At 46.5% G+C, this 17,190-nt stretch overlaps 1 protein-coding gene and 1 long non-coding RNA gene across 2 annotated transcripts; both read right to left on the minus strand.

Moving 5' to 3' along the window:
• Positions 1 to 5,879: 5,879 nt before the first annotated feature.
• On the minus strand, positions 5,880 to 6,411 carry LOC128825030 (40S ribosomal protein S11-like). Its single transcript, XM_054007035.1, has one exon. The coding sequence runs from the start codon at positions 6,380 to 6,382 to the stop codon at positions 5,906 to 5,908; it is 477 nt and encodes a 158-aa protein (XP_053863010.1). The 5' UTR covers positions 6,383 to 6,411; the 3' UTR covers positions 5,880 to 5,905.
• Positions 6,412 to 7,185: 774 nt separating this feature from the next.
• Positions 7,186 to 16,965, minus strand: LOC128825031 (uncharacterized). The gene is made up of 3 exons (XR_008442576.1): positions 16,475 to 16,965; positions 13,786 to 14,061; positions 7,186 to 7,452 (listed from the first exon to the last, which is right to left on the minus strand). It is a non-coding gene; the product is annotated as an uncharacterized LOC128825031 (long non-coding RNA).
• Positions 16,966 to 17,190: the final 225 nt, after the last annotated feature.

Below are 17,190 nucleotides of genomic sequence, written 5' to 3' on the forward strand. Positions count from 1 at the left end.
GCACATGAATATATTTTCTATCTTGTTTCCCCAAAGAACTTGATCCTTCTGAGCACTGGTATAGAATATTGTACAGGTCCAAGCAGGGCAGAGAGCATATATGGGCATGTTGCCCCCTGGTTGCTCCAGCCTTGTTAGCAGCACAAGGCTAAATACTAGGGCTGTAAAGTGATTTTAAAAAATGAATCGCGATTAATCCCATGATTTAAAAAAATAATCATGATTAATTGCACTGTTAACACAGAACGTAAAGTGTACTGTGATCGCTTTATATTTATTTTTATTGCAAATACTTGCACTGTAAAAAACAAAAGAAATAGTATTTTTCAATTCACCTAATACAAGTACTGTAGTGCAATCTCTTTATCATGAAAGTTGAACTTACAAATGTAGAATTCTGTACAAAAAATAACTGCATTAAAAAATACACCATTCCAGAGAACATGCACCCATGCTTCTCGATAATGATCCAAAGCAGAGTGGACTGACATGTTCATTTTCATCATCTGAGTCAGATGCCACCAGCAGAAGGCTGATTTTCTTTTTTGGTGGTTCGGGTTCTGTAGTTTCCGCATCTGAGTGTTGCTCTTTTAAGACTTCTGAAAGTATGCTCCATACCTTGTTCCTCTCAGATTTTGGACGGCACTTCAGATTCTTCAATCTTGGGTCAAGTGCTATAGCTATTTTTAGAAATCTCACATTGGTACCTTCTTTGCATTTTGTCAAATCTGCTGTGAAAGTGTTCTTAAAACGAACATGTGCTGGCCCATCATCAGAGACTGCTATAACATGAAATATATATATTGCAGAATGCGTGTAAAACAGAACAGGAGACATACAATTCTCCCCCAAGGAGTTCAATCACAAATGTAATTAAGATATTATATTTTAACGAGCGTCATCAACATGGAAGCATGTCCTCTGGAATGGTGGCTGAAGCATGAAGGGGCATACGGATGTTTAGCATATCTAGCACATAAATACCTTGCAATGCCGGCTACAACAGTGCCATGTGAACACCTGTTCTCACTTTCAGGTGACGTGAATAAGAAGCCGGCAGCATTATCTCCCATAAATGTAAATAAACTTGTTTTTCTTAGCAATTGGCTGAACAAGAAGTAGGACTTATAGGCTCTAAAGTTTTACATTGTTTTGGTTTTGAGTGCAGTTATGTAACAAAAAAATCTACATTTGTAAGTTACACTTTCAAGATAGAGATTGCACTACAGTACTTGTATGAGGTGAATTGAAAATGCTATTTCTTTTGTTTATCATTATTACAGTGCAAATATTTGTAATAAAAAATAATATAAAGTGAGCACTGTACACTTTGTATTCTGTGTTGTAATAGAAATCAATATATTTGAAAATGCAGAAAAACATCCAAAAACATTTAATACATTTCAATTGGTATTCTATTAACAGTGTGATTAATTGTGATTAATTGTTTTTAGTTAATCGCGTGAGTTAACTGTGATTAATCAACAACTCTACTAAATACCTCTTTAATATGATGAGGATTGTTCTTAAATCCATATCTGTTCCCTGCCCTTTTTACCCTGGACTCTTATGAATAAGAGAGTGGAAGGGTCAGGTCTTGAGATTCACGAATGCTCAGTACAGAGTGCTTAGCCTTAGTGTGGGCACATGTAGCATCTGCTCACATTTGCATGCCCTGCTGTGCACAGAGCAAGGACTTTTGCAGAATCAAGGCCAACATCAGCTGATTGATGAGGAAGAGGGGAATGAAACATCTCATGTTATTAAATGTCATAACATATCGATGTCACATTATAAAAAATAAGCAAAGCCCACAACTCTGCACTTTGTAACATCAGATGCTGCAGTGTCCCTCTTAGATCCATCACTCTGTGATCACTAGTGTAGTCACCAGCACCCAAACTTTAGGAGAGTGACTTACTTGGGCTGCACTAGAATGCACTCAGTTTCATGCACACCTGGTGCTATAATAAGCAGTTCTCCAAAGGTCTACTGTTAATCTCCAAGGAAACATTTAAAGGCCAGGGAATATAAGTGCCAATTAATAAACCCCAGCGTAGAGTTCAAGAAGATGAAATAAACAAGCAAAAGATAATAATACATTCATTTATATAGTGTCCCCCGCTCTGCCACAGCACTTAAACTCATTGCTCATCCATTAATTCTTATCATGTAGTGGTCAGAGACAGTGTGGTATTGGTGAGATGAGAGCTGGGTGTGAAGTGAGGACTGGAAGAACCACTCGAAAGAGTGCAACAGTCATGACTTTCAGAGGTACTACCTCTGCTTCTACACCACATACATCAATTCCACAAAGACTTGACTGGTCAAGTACTCTCAGATGGTAGCCTCCCTAAACCAACTCCCATATTTAATAGGGTGAAACAAGGCTGCGGGCTGGCACTGATCCTCTTTGGTCTCTTCTGCACACCCATTCTGAATAATGCAACTGACCACCTTCAAAGGGGCAGCTACACGAGGTATAGAACTGATGAAAAACTCTTCAGTCCAAGAGGCTTGCTGCAAAGACAAAAGTCTTTGAGGAATTCATACATGAAACTGTTTTTGCAGATGACTGTGCTCTGTTTACTCAGTAAAAGTGAGCTTACCCTTCATGGGTTCTCAGAGGCAAGTGAGTGAGAGTGTGTTTACTTTGCCATCCCAGGGAGAGGAAGATGGATGGAGACAAAAAGAAAGAAATGGACTCACCATCAGCCTGGGGCGGGTGGGAAATGAAGTCCTCCTCCAACCAGCCCCATCAACTATTACCACTGAGCCAACATCACCATCGATGGTATAAACTAAAGATCAACAATCACTTAACATATCATGACAGTACCATCTCAAGTGACGGTTTCCTGGATCAAAAAATATCAAACAGATTATGAAAGGCAACCCAGGCTTTTGGTGATTTCACCATAGGATACTCAACCTGCATACCATCAAACCACCAATGAAACTGATGATACACAATGCAGCAGTGATACCATCCCTTTTATATGGGTGTGGGTCAGTTTATTGCAGACACATCAAGCAACTTGAAAATTTTCGCATGCCGCTGTCCTGTGGGCCAGCTCCAGCATATTGGCCACTAGGTAGACCACATTTTTGAATTCTGGGGCATGCAGTGCATGTATTACATACATAGATGGCATGCTGCTGCTCTTGGTAACCAGTGTCGGGTTGAAGGTCTCCCCTGCAGTAGGCTCTGCCTCCTTTCTTCCCTAGCTGGGAAATGACTCATCAAGCAAGGTCTCCTCTTCTCGTGAAGGGGAATTCTGCATGCCTGGGTGAGGCCCGGCTGTCTGTGCCTCTCCTGCTCTTTCTTTAGCCAGACTGGTTGTTTCCCACCTTCTCACTTTCTGTGCAGGAGGCCTTCTGATCCCATGTCTGTAGAGAGACCTGGGAGGAGTCCAGCCAGCTGGCACTCCTCTGGGGCTGACTCCCAGGGTGTTCTGATGTGCCAGGGGATGGGAAGAGAAAAGAGCCCAAGTTCTATATGCTCTTTTCACATGGGGGAGGGGGAGGCTAGGCATCATGGAGTACAGAATTCTTTAGTTTCAGAGGGGTAGCCGTGTTCGTCTGTATCAGCAAAAAGAACGAGGAGAACTTGTGGCACCTTAGAGACTAACACATTTATTTGGGCATAAGCTTTTGTGGGCTAAAACCCACTTCATCAGATGCATGCAGTGGAAAATACAGTAGGTATATATATACAGAGAACATGAAAAAATGGGGGTTGCCATACCAACTGTAACAAGACTAGTCAATTAAGGTGGGCTATTATCAGCAGGAGAAAAAAAAATTGTAGTGATAATCAGGATGGCCCATTTCAAACAGTTGACAAGAAGGTGTGAGTAACAGTAGGGAAAAATTAGCATGGGAAAATAGTTTTTAGTTTGTGTAATGACCCATCCACTCCCAGTCTTTATTCAAGCCTAATTTAATGGTGTCCAGTTTGCAAATTAATTCCAGTTCTGCAGTTTCTCATTGGAGTCTGTTTTTGAATTTTTTTTTTGTTGAAGAATTGTGACTTTTAGGTCTGTAATTGAGTGTCCAGGGAGGTTGAAGTGTTCTCCAACTGGTTTTTGAATGTTATAATTCTTGATGTCTGATTTGTGTCCATTTATTCTTTTGCGTAAAGACTGTCCAGTTTGGCCATTGTACATGGCAGAGGGGCATTGCTGGCACATGATGGCATATATCACATTGGTAGATGTGCAGGTGAACGAGCTCCTGATGGCGTGGCTGATGTGGTTAGATCTTATGATGGTATCCCCTGAATAGATATGTGGACAGAGTTGGCAATGGGCTTTGTTGCAAGGATAGGTTCCTGGGTTAGTGTTTTTGTTGTGTGGTTGCTGGTGAGTATTTGCTTCAGGTTGGGGAGCTGTCTGTAAGCGAGGACTGGATTGTCTCCCAAGATCTGTGAGAGTGAGGGATCGTCCTTCAGGATAGGTTGTAGATCCTGGATGACAATGCGCTGGAGAGGTTTTAGTTTTAGTTGGGGGCTGAAGGTGACAGCTAGTGGCGTTCTTTGGCTGTCCTTTGGCAAACTCTGACCCCAATCCCATCATGTCTGGGAGTCAAAGGACCTCCAGCTGACACCTTATTAGTAATCTTCTCTTTGCTGAAGCCACTGGGTGAGAGGTGAACTGGGGGGGGGGGGGGGGGGATCACTGTGACCTGAAGAGCATCCCTATGCCAGAAGGCAAGGGGCTCCCTCGTATGTAGCAGTGAGTTTCAGCTGGCCTGACCAGCTCAGTGTACCCCAACTCCCTGTTATAATTTATATCTGAAAGGTGTCATGTAACACATCACTGGAAAACCAGCACCACACTGGTCATTAATATCCTTGTGAAATGTTTGTAACAACACTGTAGGTGAAATTATTAATACTCACTGATATTATGTTTTGGAGACTGTAAACAGACAAAGGAGGCATATCATTTTTTTCCAAGACAAAGGGGAAGGCAAACGTCTCTGGCTTGGAGGCTAACTGAGCCAGATGTGACCAGAGACATGGACAATGAACTATTCATTTGTATTGGCGGTTGTAGGAAGGACATGCGCACTGTAATATCACAGGAGATACAAAATTGACATGGGATCAGCTCGCTGGGGGCACAGCATGCAGAGCCAACCTGAGCACCCAAGAGGGCTTCCTGACTTGTAAGACAAAGACACTCCCTTTGGGGATATCAGGAACAGAGAGAGACTCCATCTTGATGCTTCATCTTAGGAAACAAAGGAACCAAGTGATCTGATCTTTGATGGATCCTGGACAGGCTGGAAAGGAGACTGGGAGAAAGGAGAGAAACCAACTTAATCAAAGATTGCATCTTGTGAGGTTGTTTTAGTCTGTGAGATGTGTGTTTTCACTTGTATTTGTTTGTAACTATTTCTACCTTTACTCCTGCTACTTGGTATCCCTTAGCCCAGTGGTTCTCAAGATGTGGTCCACAGACCACTGGGAGGTTCACAGATTATGTCTAAGATTTGTAAAGGGGTCTGCACCTCCATTCAAAAATGTTTAGGGGTCTGCAAATGAAAAAAGGGTGAGAACCACTGCCTTAGCCTATGTCCTTTTGTTAATAAACTTGTTTTATTTTTTACTATAAACCAACTCAGTGCTGTGCTTGAAGAGAAGCGTGTATTTGCCCCAGTTAAGTTAATGAGCTGCAACGTACTGACTCTTTAAAAGAGCAGCAAACTCCATACCGCCTGTGAATGACCAGTGACAGGGGCCGTGCATTGCAGAGAAATGTCTCTGAGGAGCTCAGGGCTGGAGTTCACAACTGTTATCTGCTAGGCAAGGTTTGGGCTGTGAGAGGCTTGAGGAGTCTGGGTTTTTTTTTTATTTTTACAAAAGGTTTTATTCATCCTGATCATCCATTTGTCGCCTTTAAAACTTCTGGAGCTGCTTCTTGGTGCCAGCAGCCTTTGTGACCCTGAAGACGTTGAATTGGACTGTCTTGCTGAGGGGACGGCATTCCCCCACAGTCACAATATCCCCAATCTGGACATCCCTGAAGCAGGGGGAGAGATGTACGGACATATTCTTGGGGTGTTTCTCAAAACGGTTGTACTTGCGGATATAGTGCAAGTTATCTCTGCGGATGACGATGGTACGCTGCATCTTCATCTTGGTAACCACACCTGACAGAATACAACCACGAATAGAGACATTACCAGTGAACGGGCATGTCTTGTCAATGTAAGTGCCCTCAATGGCCTCTTTGGGGATCTTGAAGCCCAGGCCAATGTTCTTGTAGTAACGGGGGAGTTTCTCCTTGCCTCCCTCTCTCAGAAGCACACGCTTCTTGTTCTGGAAGATGGTAGGCTGTTTCTGATAAGCCCTCTCAGTCTGCTTGTCCGCCATCTTGCACTGCGGGAAGGCAACAAGACAGACAGACTGGCATAGCAGGGAGCTAACACCCAGTCTAATCTCCAGCAAAGCACATGCTTGCTAAGGTAGAAGAGTAACACAGTGGTTCCCAACACTGCGTATCCCCTGCAGCATGTTACAGTTACAAAAGCAAGACATAAAAGCAATTATTTCCCAGTGTAATCCACAGATCAAGTGTTGGCTGTTCCCTTTCTTCACTCTACCACATTCTAGACTGCCCTACAAAGAAAGTAGTGACTGTATAAAACCAAGAAGTCAGCTCAATGTTTGAGGTTGCCAGAGTATGTTTTTGAATTCTGAAACCCCACATCATTCTTCCTAAGCGAGCAGTGACTGAGCAAAGCACAAAACCCAAGTGTCCATTTTCAAGATGCTAACATGAAATAACATGATTAAATAAGAGGAAGCTACTAGGCTTCCAACAATTGGATTTACTCCTGGAGTTATAGCACTGACCTCTCTCTGTCGTCCCCTCAACAAGAACCAAATGCCAGTTACCTGATACTGTCGGTACTTCTGAGACACCTGGTCAACCACTTCATGACATAAGTCTTTCCTCCTGTGTTGCTTTAGAAAAAAGGGCTGTTCTTCCTGCTCATCCTAGTTGATGACTATCAATGGCTCCATTATTTTGAAGTTAGTGACAGAGCACTTCGTTGCTTCTGTTGTACAGCCTTTTAGATGCAAAATACTTTTGACTAAGTGCACAGGTGAAACTTTCACAGAGTCTGAATTCCCTAATTGGAAAAAGGCTCGAGACAAATTTGAGAGGCACCAAGCTTCTTCGTGTCACCACAAAGCAGCTGAAATGCTTCAAATGACCACAAAGAAAGCTGGTAACCTGCTAAGTTTTCAGTTCTCTCAGAAGGGCACAGGAAGATCCTAATGAAAATTCTAGTAGTACATGTCTTGCCAGCCAAGGTCTTGCACTGAGAGGCCATTATACTAAACAAGCTGAAAATATACCCGTAAGTGGAGAGGTTGACTGCAACTTTATTCATCTGCTTTGTTTGCTGCAGAATACGATCAATACTTCAAAGAGGCTGAAAAAGAGTGAAGACAAATTCACAAGTCCAGTTATTCAAAATGAAACAATGGAAATTGTGTCTCAATGGCACTGAGGGGGATTTCTGAGGGAGTTTCTGGGAAGTGGTATACAATGATCAAGGCTATACAATTATGGTAAATGAAATAACATTTTTCTCCAACAAAAAGCAATTGCAATTGCCTGTGTTATGTGGGTGATGACATGAATGGCTTGTACAATCAACTCTTCACAAACAATATGGCCTGTACATCCACTGAGGTAATCATACCAGTAATTAGCTATACATCAGCGGTGGCCAACCTGAGCCTGAGAAGGAGCTAGAATTTACCAATGTACATTTCCAAAGAGCCACAGGAATACGTCAGCAGCCCCCCATCAGCACCCCTGCTCCGTACCCAGAGCCTCCCACCCACCAGCAGCCCCGCCAATCAGTGCCTCCCCCTTCCTCCCCACACTTCCCGATCAGCTGTTTCATGGCATGCAGGAGGGTGGGGTGGGGGGGGAAAAGCAAGAGCGTGGCAGGTTCAGGGGAAGGGGCAGGGCAGGGGTTGAGCAGGGAGCACCCCCCGGCACATTGGAAAGTTGGTGCCTGTAGCTCCAGCCCCGGAGTCGGTGTCTATACAGGGAGCCGCATATTAACTTCTGAAGAGCCGCATGTGGTTCCGGAGCCACAGGTTGGCCACCCCTGCTATATATCATTGTGTCTAACTCTGGGGAACACCAACTGTCACAGGCAATGCTATGATGCGAAGCTTAGCTGAGTATCGAGGGTAGCAAGCAGAGTGCTACAAGCTACATATCTCATTGCTATGGACACGCTTTGAATTTGGCATGCCAGGACACTATTCAAAATGCTATTCTGAGAGAGAGTCTTGGAACTGCTGACAAAAAATATAAAATCATCCAAACAGTTGGAATAGTTCAGGACAAAATATGAAGTGTTAAATACACCATAGGCGCCGACTTTCCCGCTTTTCCCTGGGTGCTTGACCCACCCTCTGCCCCCGTCCCTGCCCCCACTCCACCCCTTTCATGAGGCCCCACCCCTGCCCCACCTCTTCCAAACCCTGCCCTGCCTTCATTCCAACCCCTTCCCCAAAGTCCCCTCCCTGCCCCTATTCCAACTCCTTCCCCAAATCCCCGCCTCCTCTCCTGAGTGCACCACGTTCCCCATCCCTCCCAGAGCTTGCTACACTGCCAAACAGCTGTGGCGGTGGCTGGGAGGTAGGCGAAGGAGCAGGGACGTGGTGTGCTCAAGGGGGGAGGAGGAGGTGGGGGATGAGGGGAGCTTGGCTGCCGGTAGGTGCAGACCACCCACTAATTTTTCCCCATGGGTGCTCCAGCCCCGGCCCCCGGAGCACCCACGGAGTTGGTGCCCTGAAATACACCACTTAGGTATCTGTGTCCTCTATCCAAGAAGATGGGCTCTCCATGAAGAAGCATTGGCTTCAATTTCTGAGACCTACCTTGATTGTGTGCAACTTGGGAAGTTGTGAAGGATGCAACGAAAAAGATACTTTAATAAGATCTCAAATCATTGGCATAGCAGCTCAAATGGAAAAGTTTAGCTACCTGTTTGGTATTTGAACTAGGTCAGAAAGTCCTAAACATGATAGACAAGCTGTCTGAAACTCTGCAAAGGTCAGACATTTAATCACCAGAAGGCCAATCTAATATGAAAACAACACTTAGTTCAGTTCAATCCATCCAATCAGATAAAAGCGATGACTTATTCTGGGAGCAAATCCACCAGTAAAGTTGGAGATAGATGGAATGCCTGAGCTTCCAGGGAAAAGTTCCCAAGAAAATGTAAATAAGGACACATGAACCCAGTTTCCCAAATTCAGCAAAGGAATTTTATAAGTAATTGATTTTACAATGTCCAGTATTCAATCAAGATATGAACAAAAAGGCTACAAAATTATTCAAAATCTTGAAACTCTCATAACTCCAAATGCAACAGAAACAAAAGTTCAAGACTTCCTTCAGGTGTAGGCTTTCAAGTTCAACCATGATCAACTGATTACTCAGCCTCATCTCTTGCGAGCCAGTTGTCAGCTTACAGAAAGATCACTGAAGTCCATTCAGAAATATCTCAGTTCACTCAGCCAGCGTGAACGCTGGCTGCTTTCCAAAGAGGTGAAGCTGAGCATCATTTCAGTGTTTTACATCATAGTAAATCATGGCCTCAAGTAGGCAATCACAGCTCAGACAGCATGTGATTTTCCATGTACACAAGGACAAGACTGATGTACAGAAGAACTCACTTCAGGAAACCCAAGGCAAAGATCTTTGTTTGGAACTTTCAGATTTGTAAGTCATTCTTTGTACCCATGTTTTAAAAAGGAATGCTTGAAGGAGTAGTTTTGTACCATGACACACAACCTGTTGACTTTTAATAAAGTGAGAAGTAAGCTTCTGTTCCAAACTCAGTGTTTCCTTAATTAATGCAATCCCTAAAGATCGTGCCTGCTGATAACTCCCAGTTGTATATGGCCACGAAGACAGTCTCTGCCCCAAGGAGCTTACAATCTAAGGGTCCGATTCACTATTGCCCTGCAGCCCCTTTGGCACTGGCCTAGGACCAACAAGGAATAATTTTGGCACAAAAGGGCTTCTGTAGGAGCTGCAGAGCCAACTCTACCCCCTCTTCTGCCATAAGGGCCCTAGGTGGAATAGCCAGAGCATGCTTATGCCCTAGCTATTCTGCACTCTGCAGCCGGAGTGCAATTTAGGGTAACGTTCAGGACTGCCTTAAATTGAGCGTGAGGCTGACCTAGCCCCTGCCAGCCTTGGAAGTGGAGAGATGCAATGGCTCCCTGCTGGCCACGTTCTGACAACAATGCAGGGATGAATCCCCCCTCTATGAGGACAAGTGATGTCTGAAAGATGGGGGTCGAGGATGCGGTCAAATACATATAATTTATGTGTGTATATAAGAGACAATATGATGTACACATTATTATTATTAAAGTAATCAATAAATACACCTTAATTTGGCCTCACCGTTTCCAAGAGATGTCACATCAACGGATGTGGGATTTGGCTACCGTAGTGTCTATTTATATGACATGTGCACACTTTCCCCACCAGAGGGTACTGTGTGACAAAAACCATCCGTAAAGCGGTGGATGGGATCACATCCTAAGAGCACACCAAAAAACCCAGGAAGTTAGCAGTTCAGCGTGCATCAGTAGCCATCAGGGTTGGATCTAGCACAGTGTTTTTTTCAACCTGTGGTCATCCGCGGACTACGTCTAGGGAATCTGTGAAAGGTTGTCGTTACCACAGAACAGTCGTTTTCAACCCAGGGTCTGCAGACCCCAGGGGGTCTGCAGACTATGTCTAAGATTTCCAAAGGGGTCCACTCCTCCATTCAAAATATGTTAGGGGTCCGCAAATTAAAAAAGCTTGAAAACTATTGGTCTGGGGCGTTGATTTTCCAGAGGGTGGCTGTGAAGGGAAGGCTTTTATGTCCAGCTCCATAGTTAAAAACTACCCAGTAGCACAGCCAATGAAGACCGTGTTTCTCAAAGTGCCACTGGGTTTGGGAGATGCCTTGCACCTGTTTTTCCAGAAGTCTAGCCAAATTCAAAGGGAGGGGCAGGTGCTCTGGACTGTAACCCCCTCCCCCGCTGCTTCATTCTCTGTAGAGCATTCTGGGGGTTGCATTATCATCTAAATGTAGCCAACATGCTATTTTCCTTGGTCTGCAGCTACTAGCCCCTTATGGGGCTTGCCTGCCTTGGGGGTTTTTACGTTCACATCATGGTGCCGCACAGCCTCCTGCCCTTCCTTTCTGAGAGGAAGCTTCCCTATAACAACATCAGCACGGGGGCATTTGTGGGAGGCCTGCAGCAGTGCATGGAAGCAGCAGACACTGCTGAAAAGCACCTACCTCAGCTAGCCTCAGGTACCTGGCCACAGCTTCAAATACCAGAGTGCCTGAGGGGATACCCCATGAATCAGTGAAGTTGTATCTCCAGGGATTTCTGGCTTGGAGGAGGGAGCTGTTGAAGTGTGAGGGGACCAAAGACCCTTTGTTCACCTTAGGACTGAGTCAGCATTCTGGGAAATCCTGTCCTGGAGAGGCCCAGGAGAAGGAGAGAGGCCCAGGAGAAGGAGAGAAAAGCAGAACAGCGAGGCAGAGCGCGGGGGCAGTGCCCAAGGGGTAGGGAGGAGGAGGAGGAGGAAAGGGAAACTGGGAGCAGACAGATGCGAGAGGGAAAAGGAAGGGAAGCTGAGAGAGACTGGAGAAGATGTGGCAGGAATGGCAAGACAGGGAGGCAGAAGAGAAGCAGGGGAGCAGAAGGGAAGGACTAAGCTATCGGGTCTGATTCTCTGTTATTGTAAGGCCCCCTTACACCACTCTGCTACTGTAAAGAGGCCCTATAGGGGAAGAAATGACCTCAGTACAGGCAACGTAAAGCTGGTGTAAGCCCTGCTCCAGCCATGTCGGGGTGAGGCCAGAACACACTGTGTTTGGGATCTGCTCTGCTCACAAGCCTATGGGGCAGAGGCAGGAAATAAGTTGGAGCAGCCCTGGAGCTGCTCTAACTTCATTGGGGGCTGGTCAGGCCACAGAATACAGAGAGCACAAAGGGGACATAAAACCACTTTTGCCTTCTTCCCCTGCACCTGCCCCAACCACAGGGAAGTGTGTGTATGGGGGGGACAGACTGAGAATCAGGCCCAATGTTCAAGAAATTAAAGGAAAGGAACAGGGGAGGGTCAGGAAACAGAAGGGGGCATGAGGCTCACCGAGAGTCTGAACAATCCCCATGAGCAATGGCTGCTGGGAACGTCTGCTGTGGCCAAGAGGTCCCCTTGCAAACCGCCGGAACATTGCAGAGTGGTACAGCAGCCTGCACGGGCTCGCTGGGCTGGAAAGGACATTGTGTCTGTGAGGGGAGAGCGTGAAGAGATTTGGGCTCTATTCTTAGCCGCGTGTGATTAATAATGCCCTCCGTCAGGTACTGGAGATGGCGCAGACCTCATCTCCATTGCATAAGGGCTTAGTGGAGGTTACTGTTCCTTTCCTGTTTGTGGTTTGCAGCCTAAGCTCCTGGCCCCCCTCTCCTGCCCTCATGTTGTAAAATACTTAGAGGGAGAGCGGAAAAGAGGAACCCGGGGGGGAGGGCAAAACAGAAAAGGGGAAGAAAAGAAATCAGAGCTCTAGCTGCTGGATGGTTGTGTAACCAGCAAGCCAGGCTTCCTCTTTGCTGTTCAAATCCAATGGGTCGAGGAAGCTGGGGACCGACAGGATGGGCACTCCTGCGGCCTGGACCAGCCTGACCCACGGTATCAAATCATGCTGTAGTCCTTCAAAGCCGAAGACCTTAACACAGGGCTGGGGCCTGATCACAATGTGCTCTTCACTGCCAGGCTGAACGGTGCTGTCCGCCCATGAATGCGATGATGGGGTAACTGGGTCTCTATGCCCTGTAGATTCATAGATTCTAGGACTGGAAGGGACCTCAAGAGGTCATCAAGTCCAGTCCCCTGCCCTCATGGCAGGACCAAATACTGTCTAGACCATTTCTGATAGACATTTATCTAACCTACTCTTAAATATCTCCAGAGATGGAGATTCCACAACCTCCCTAGGCAATTTATTCCAGTGTTTAACCACCCTGACAGTTAAGAACTTTTTCCTAATGTCCAACCTAAATCTCCCTTGCTGCAGTTTAAGCCCATTGCTTCTTGTTCTATCCTTAGAGGCTAAGATGAACAAGTTTTCTCCCTCCTCCTTATGACACCCTTTTAGATACCTGAAAACTGCTATGTCCCCTCTCAGTCTTCTCTTTTCCAAACTAAACAAACCCAATTCTTTCAGCCTTCCTTCATAGGTCATGTTCTCAAGACTTTTAATCATTCTTGTTGCTCTTCTCTGGACCCTCTCCAATTTCTCCACATCTTTCTTGAAATGCGGTGCCCAGAACTGGACACAATACTCCAGTTGAGGCCTAACCAGTGCAGAGTGGAGCGGAAGAATGACTTCTCGTGTCTTGCTCACAACATACCTGTTAATACATCCCAGAATCATGTTTGCTTTTTTTGCAACAGCATCACACTGTTGACTCATATTTAGCTTGTGGTCCACTATAACCCCTAGATCCCTTTCTGCCGTACTCCTTCCTAGGCAGTCTCTTCCCATTCTGTATGTGGGACCTGATTCAGTGGAGTCCACGTCACCTGGCAATGGGCAAAGTGTGGGTGCAAATTGGAGGCACAGGCTGGCAATGGGCTTCCCTAAGATATAGCCATATTGTCTATAAGCCAAGACATTGGTGAGGCTGTTCGTGACAACCCCCAGTACAATGCTTACCTGGGGAATACAGGTGCCTCAGTAGACTGTGTTCACCTGAGGGTTAGACCCAGACTATCCCAAGCCCAGGTTACGTCCTCTCCCCACAGCCCGGGGGAGGCAGAGGCAGGGCTTTTCGGTCTTTGTTGCGTTGGTCTTGTTAAGAACCTCCGTCCTGTCAGGTTCATACGGGTAACAGCAGGGTCACGTCTGCACCAGGGCCTAAGGTTTGCCTGTCTTGTTCTCCTGGTTGCAGGTACGAAGGGAGGGCGTGAGGGGCACGAACACAGCAAGGCCCTGCAAGAGGATGAACAGAGACAGAGGAGGGGAGACCCAGGTGCCTAAGAACCCTGTTCTGCTCCTGTGACCTCACTAGCCAAAACCCCTTGGGTCCCAACGCAGTGGGCTGGGCTGCACAGTGTTCTCACAAGCACAGATCCTGGTGCTACGAATTTCAAGAGTGACTCATCATTAGGGCTCCTGGACACAGATGGACCCTCAAATCTTCTTGGAGCCCTGACTAGCAAAGCCTCCAATAACTAGTGCCACCACACGGATCCCCTAGGGCTCGGCCAGTGCAGCGCTGGAAAGCCAGCAGCCTGCTGGCTACACTACAATGCTCCAGGGTCCTGGAGGTGGGCAGGAACCTCTACCTTGCCTGGAGTATGCATTGCCTTGTCCCAGAGGAGAGGAAGGAGAAGCTGGGTCTGGCAGTCACTGCCCTGGGAAGACAGCCAGGGGGTTATTAATAACCTGCTGAGTCAGGGGAGCTCTTGGGTTTCAGGATCACAAGATGCAGATGCCGAGTGGATTGGTTGGATTTTTTTTTTTTTTTTTTTTTTTTACACTCCTTCACATTTTTTTTTCTTAAAACACTGACGGGGAGAACTGTGATGCTGTGCCAGAGCTCTGGCCAGAGCCGGGCGGCACGGTGCCCTTCCCCAGCCAGCCAGGCGCAGAGGTTGCTCTGTCCTGATCCAGGGAGCGACGTCTGCTTAAGGGAACACAAGTGTTGGAAACAGCACAAGGGTTTATCCCAATCGCCAGTGGACTGGAAGGCCTCCAAAAACAATAGCCAATAAAGGAACAAAACTGCTAAGCAAATATAGCTACAGCTGGGCCAGGGACAGGCAAGCTGGCTTGCCGAATTGATTACTGTAACGCATTGCTTTCCCTTCCAACTCTTAAGTGAATATAGAGCTGGCAAATGCAGCAGGATGGACAGCCCTGCAGACTGTAGCCTTCTCTTTATCCACAGGTATCAATGTATGGCACACTGCCCTGCCAATGTGCTTCTATCTTCTTCCGGGGGAAAGAGGAATTCAGCCTCCATGGCCCATTCAATCATTAGACTCCACTGAGGCTGTCAACAAGGTCGAGATCATTGGTGGCAGCTAGCCCCTACTCAACACCTTCATCCTCCAACCCCATCCCAGGAGTGATCAGATTACAGCGGCGGGCAGAAATAAGTGCTGCTGGCTTTAGGTGTTTGTGTTAGCAGCTGTCAGGCCTGGTCCATATGACCATAATCCCCCTGTGGTGACACACACACCATCAGAAGTGGTCAGGAGTCTAGTACTCATGTAATTAGACTGTGGAACTCATTGCCACAAGATGTCACTGAGGCCAAGAATTTAGCATGATTCAGAGATGGTTTAGATGTTCATAGAGATAGCAGGAATATCCACGGTTTTAATTGTTAATGCAAAACAAGAGTGTTGGAAAAGATAAAAAGCCTCAAGCTTCAGGGTTTAAAACAGTCCCTGTTAGGCAGTAGGATGAGACCTTCATGTGCGGTAGATTATCCCCTATCAGTTTACTGCAAGGTTTCTTGCACCTCCCTCTGAAGCTGCTGGTGCTGGCCACTGTCAGAGACACGTTACTGAACTATATGAGCCGGAGTCGATCTGGTTTGGCAATTCCTATGTACTGTCAATGCCGTGGAATAGATTATTTTGCAGAGCCAGTCATCAGTAGTAGCAGTGTCTTTTCAAGGTACCGTTACTCTGGCAACGACAGCGAGAGTGCAAGTATAGGCAGAAGAGCAGTTCTAGACACATATCCAGATCCTCAAAGGCATTTAATCTCCCAGTGAAAGTTAAGAGCCTAAAGACCTTTGAAGATCTGGGCCTTAGTCTAGAGTCAGTATGGTGGAAGTCTCAAGTGCTGATATATTGCAAATGTAGGCAGGGTGACTTACTAGTACAGGTAGGGACGCAGTAGCAGGTACAGTCAGACAGCACCGTTACAGTCAATGTCCAGGTCCCCTTACTAGTTGGTCCAGGTACGGTCAGAGACAATGCAGTCCTAACAGCTGCAGCTGGGCAGCTCAACTGAATGACGGCCCTAGAAAGTGACCAGGGCAAAAGGGCTTCTTGCTCCCTCGACCATTGGGAATTACCCTGCCTGGCATCCAGGCTCACCCGGCTACGTCTCTGCCCCTGCCCCAGCTCCCTAAATTGCAGGCAAGTGGAAGTGCTGATTATTTATCAGGCTCCTCCTCAAGGCTGGCCCCAAGAGCCGACATTTCACAAGTGCCTCGTCTATTTTCCCCAACCAGAACTGGCCCAAAATAGACACCCACACCCCCGCCCCTCTCCAGCAGCTGTTACCCTCATTCCCCTGCCAAGCTGGCTTGTTCTGTTCCCTCCTCTTTCATCACCACCAAGACAGGGTTACTGCGATTGCTACACGCATGTCTGTAACTTACCGAGAGGGAAATGAGTGAAGTGCCGCAGCACTGCTTGACTCCCGTCACTCATCAGTTCTGGTTCAGCGCTCTCAGCTTGTCTTCACTGCTGAGTCCATTCATTGCAATTAGTCTATTACTTGCAAATCCTATTTACTCCTATTGTTGTGTTTGCCTATTACCTGGTTCTAAATCCAAGCCCAGACTAAAAAGTAAGGACTCCGGACATTTTGTGGCAAACCCCCACACAAACAAACTGATTCATCCTCCTAACATTCTTTGCAAGGCAGGTATGTAGGGTGAGCCCTTTCCCGCAGAGGGGGAAACCCAGGCCCAAAGGGGTCATGACTTGGCTAACAACCCAGCAAGGCCGTGGCAGAGCTGGGAGTAGAACCCACGACTCCCAACCCCCAATCAGCGGCTGAGCCCGAGCCACGGCTTTTCTGACTCACATTTTAAATGTAAAAAGAGGGTTTTTTTTGCAGGCACAAGCCCGGTGCCTATAGCCTGGTTCCTGTCTAGCAGGTGCTGTCTCTCTCAAAGGAGTAGCCTCATGTCCCTATATATCACTTGTATTTATACAGTCAATTACCATTGCAACACATTCCAACTCCTAAACATGCTCCTTGAAGGTAGAGATAAGGTATCAGGTTTCCGGTGACTCTTGCCAGTCTGTCTGTAGCAGATAATAAGCATGCTGGGTAACAGGAAGAAGGTTATCTAGAAAGGAAGCTGAG

The sequence above is a fragment of the Malaclemys terrapin genome, chromosome 17 (genome assembly GCF_027887155.1).
Source record: "Malaclemys terrapin pileata isolate rMalTer1 chromosome 17, rMalTer1.hap1, whole genome shotgun sequence".
Lineage (NCBI taxonomy): Eukaryota > Metazoa > Chordata > Testudines > Emydidae > Malaclemys > Malaclemys terrapin.

Excerpts from the sequence above, each read along its gene's own strand:
- LOC128825030 (XM_054007035.1), bottom strand. The coding sequence starts at position 6,382 with ATGGCGGACAAGCAGACTGAGAGGGCTTATCAGAAACAGCCTACCATC.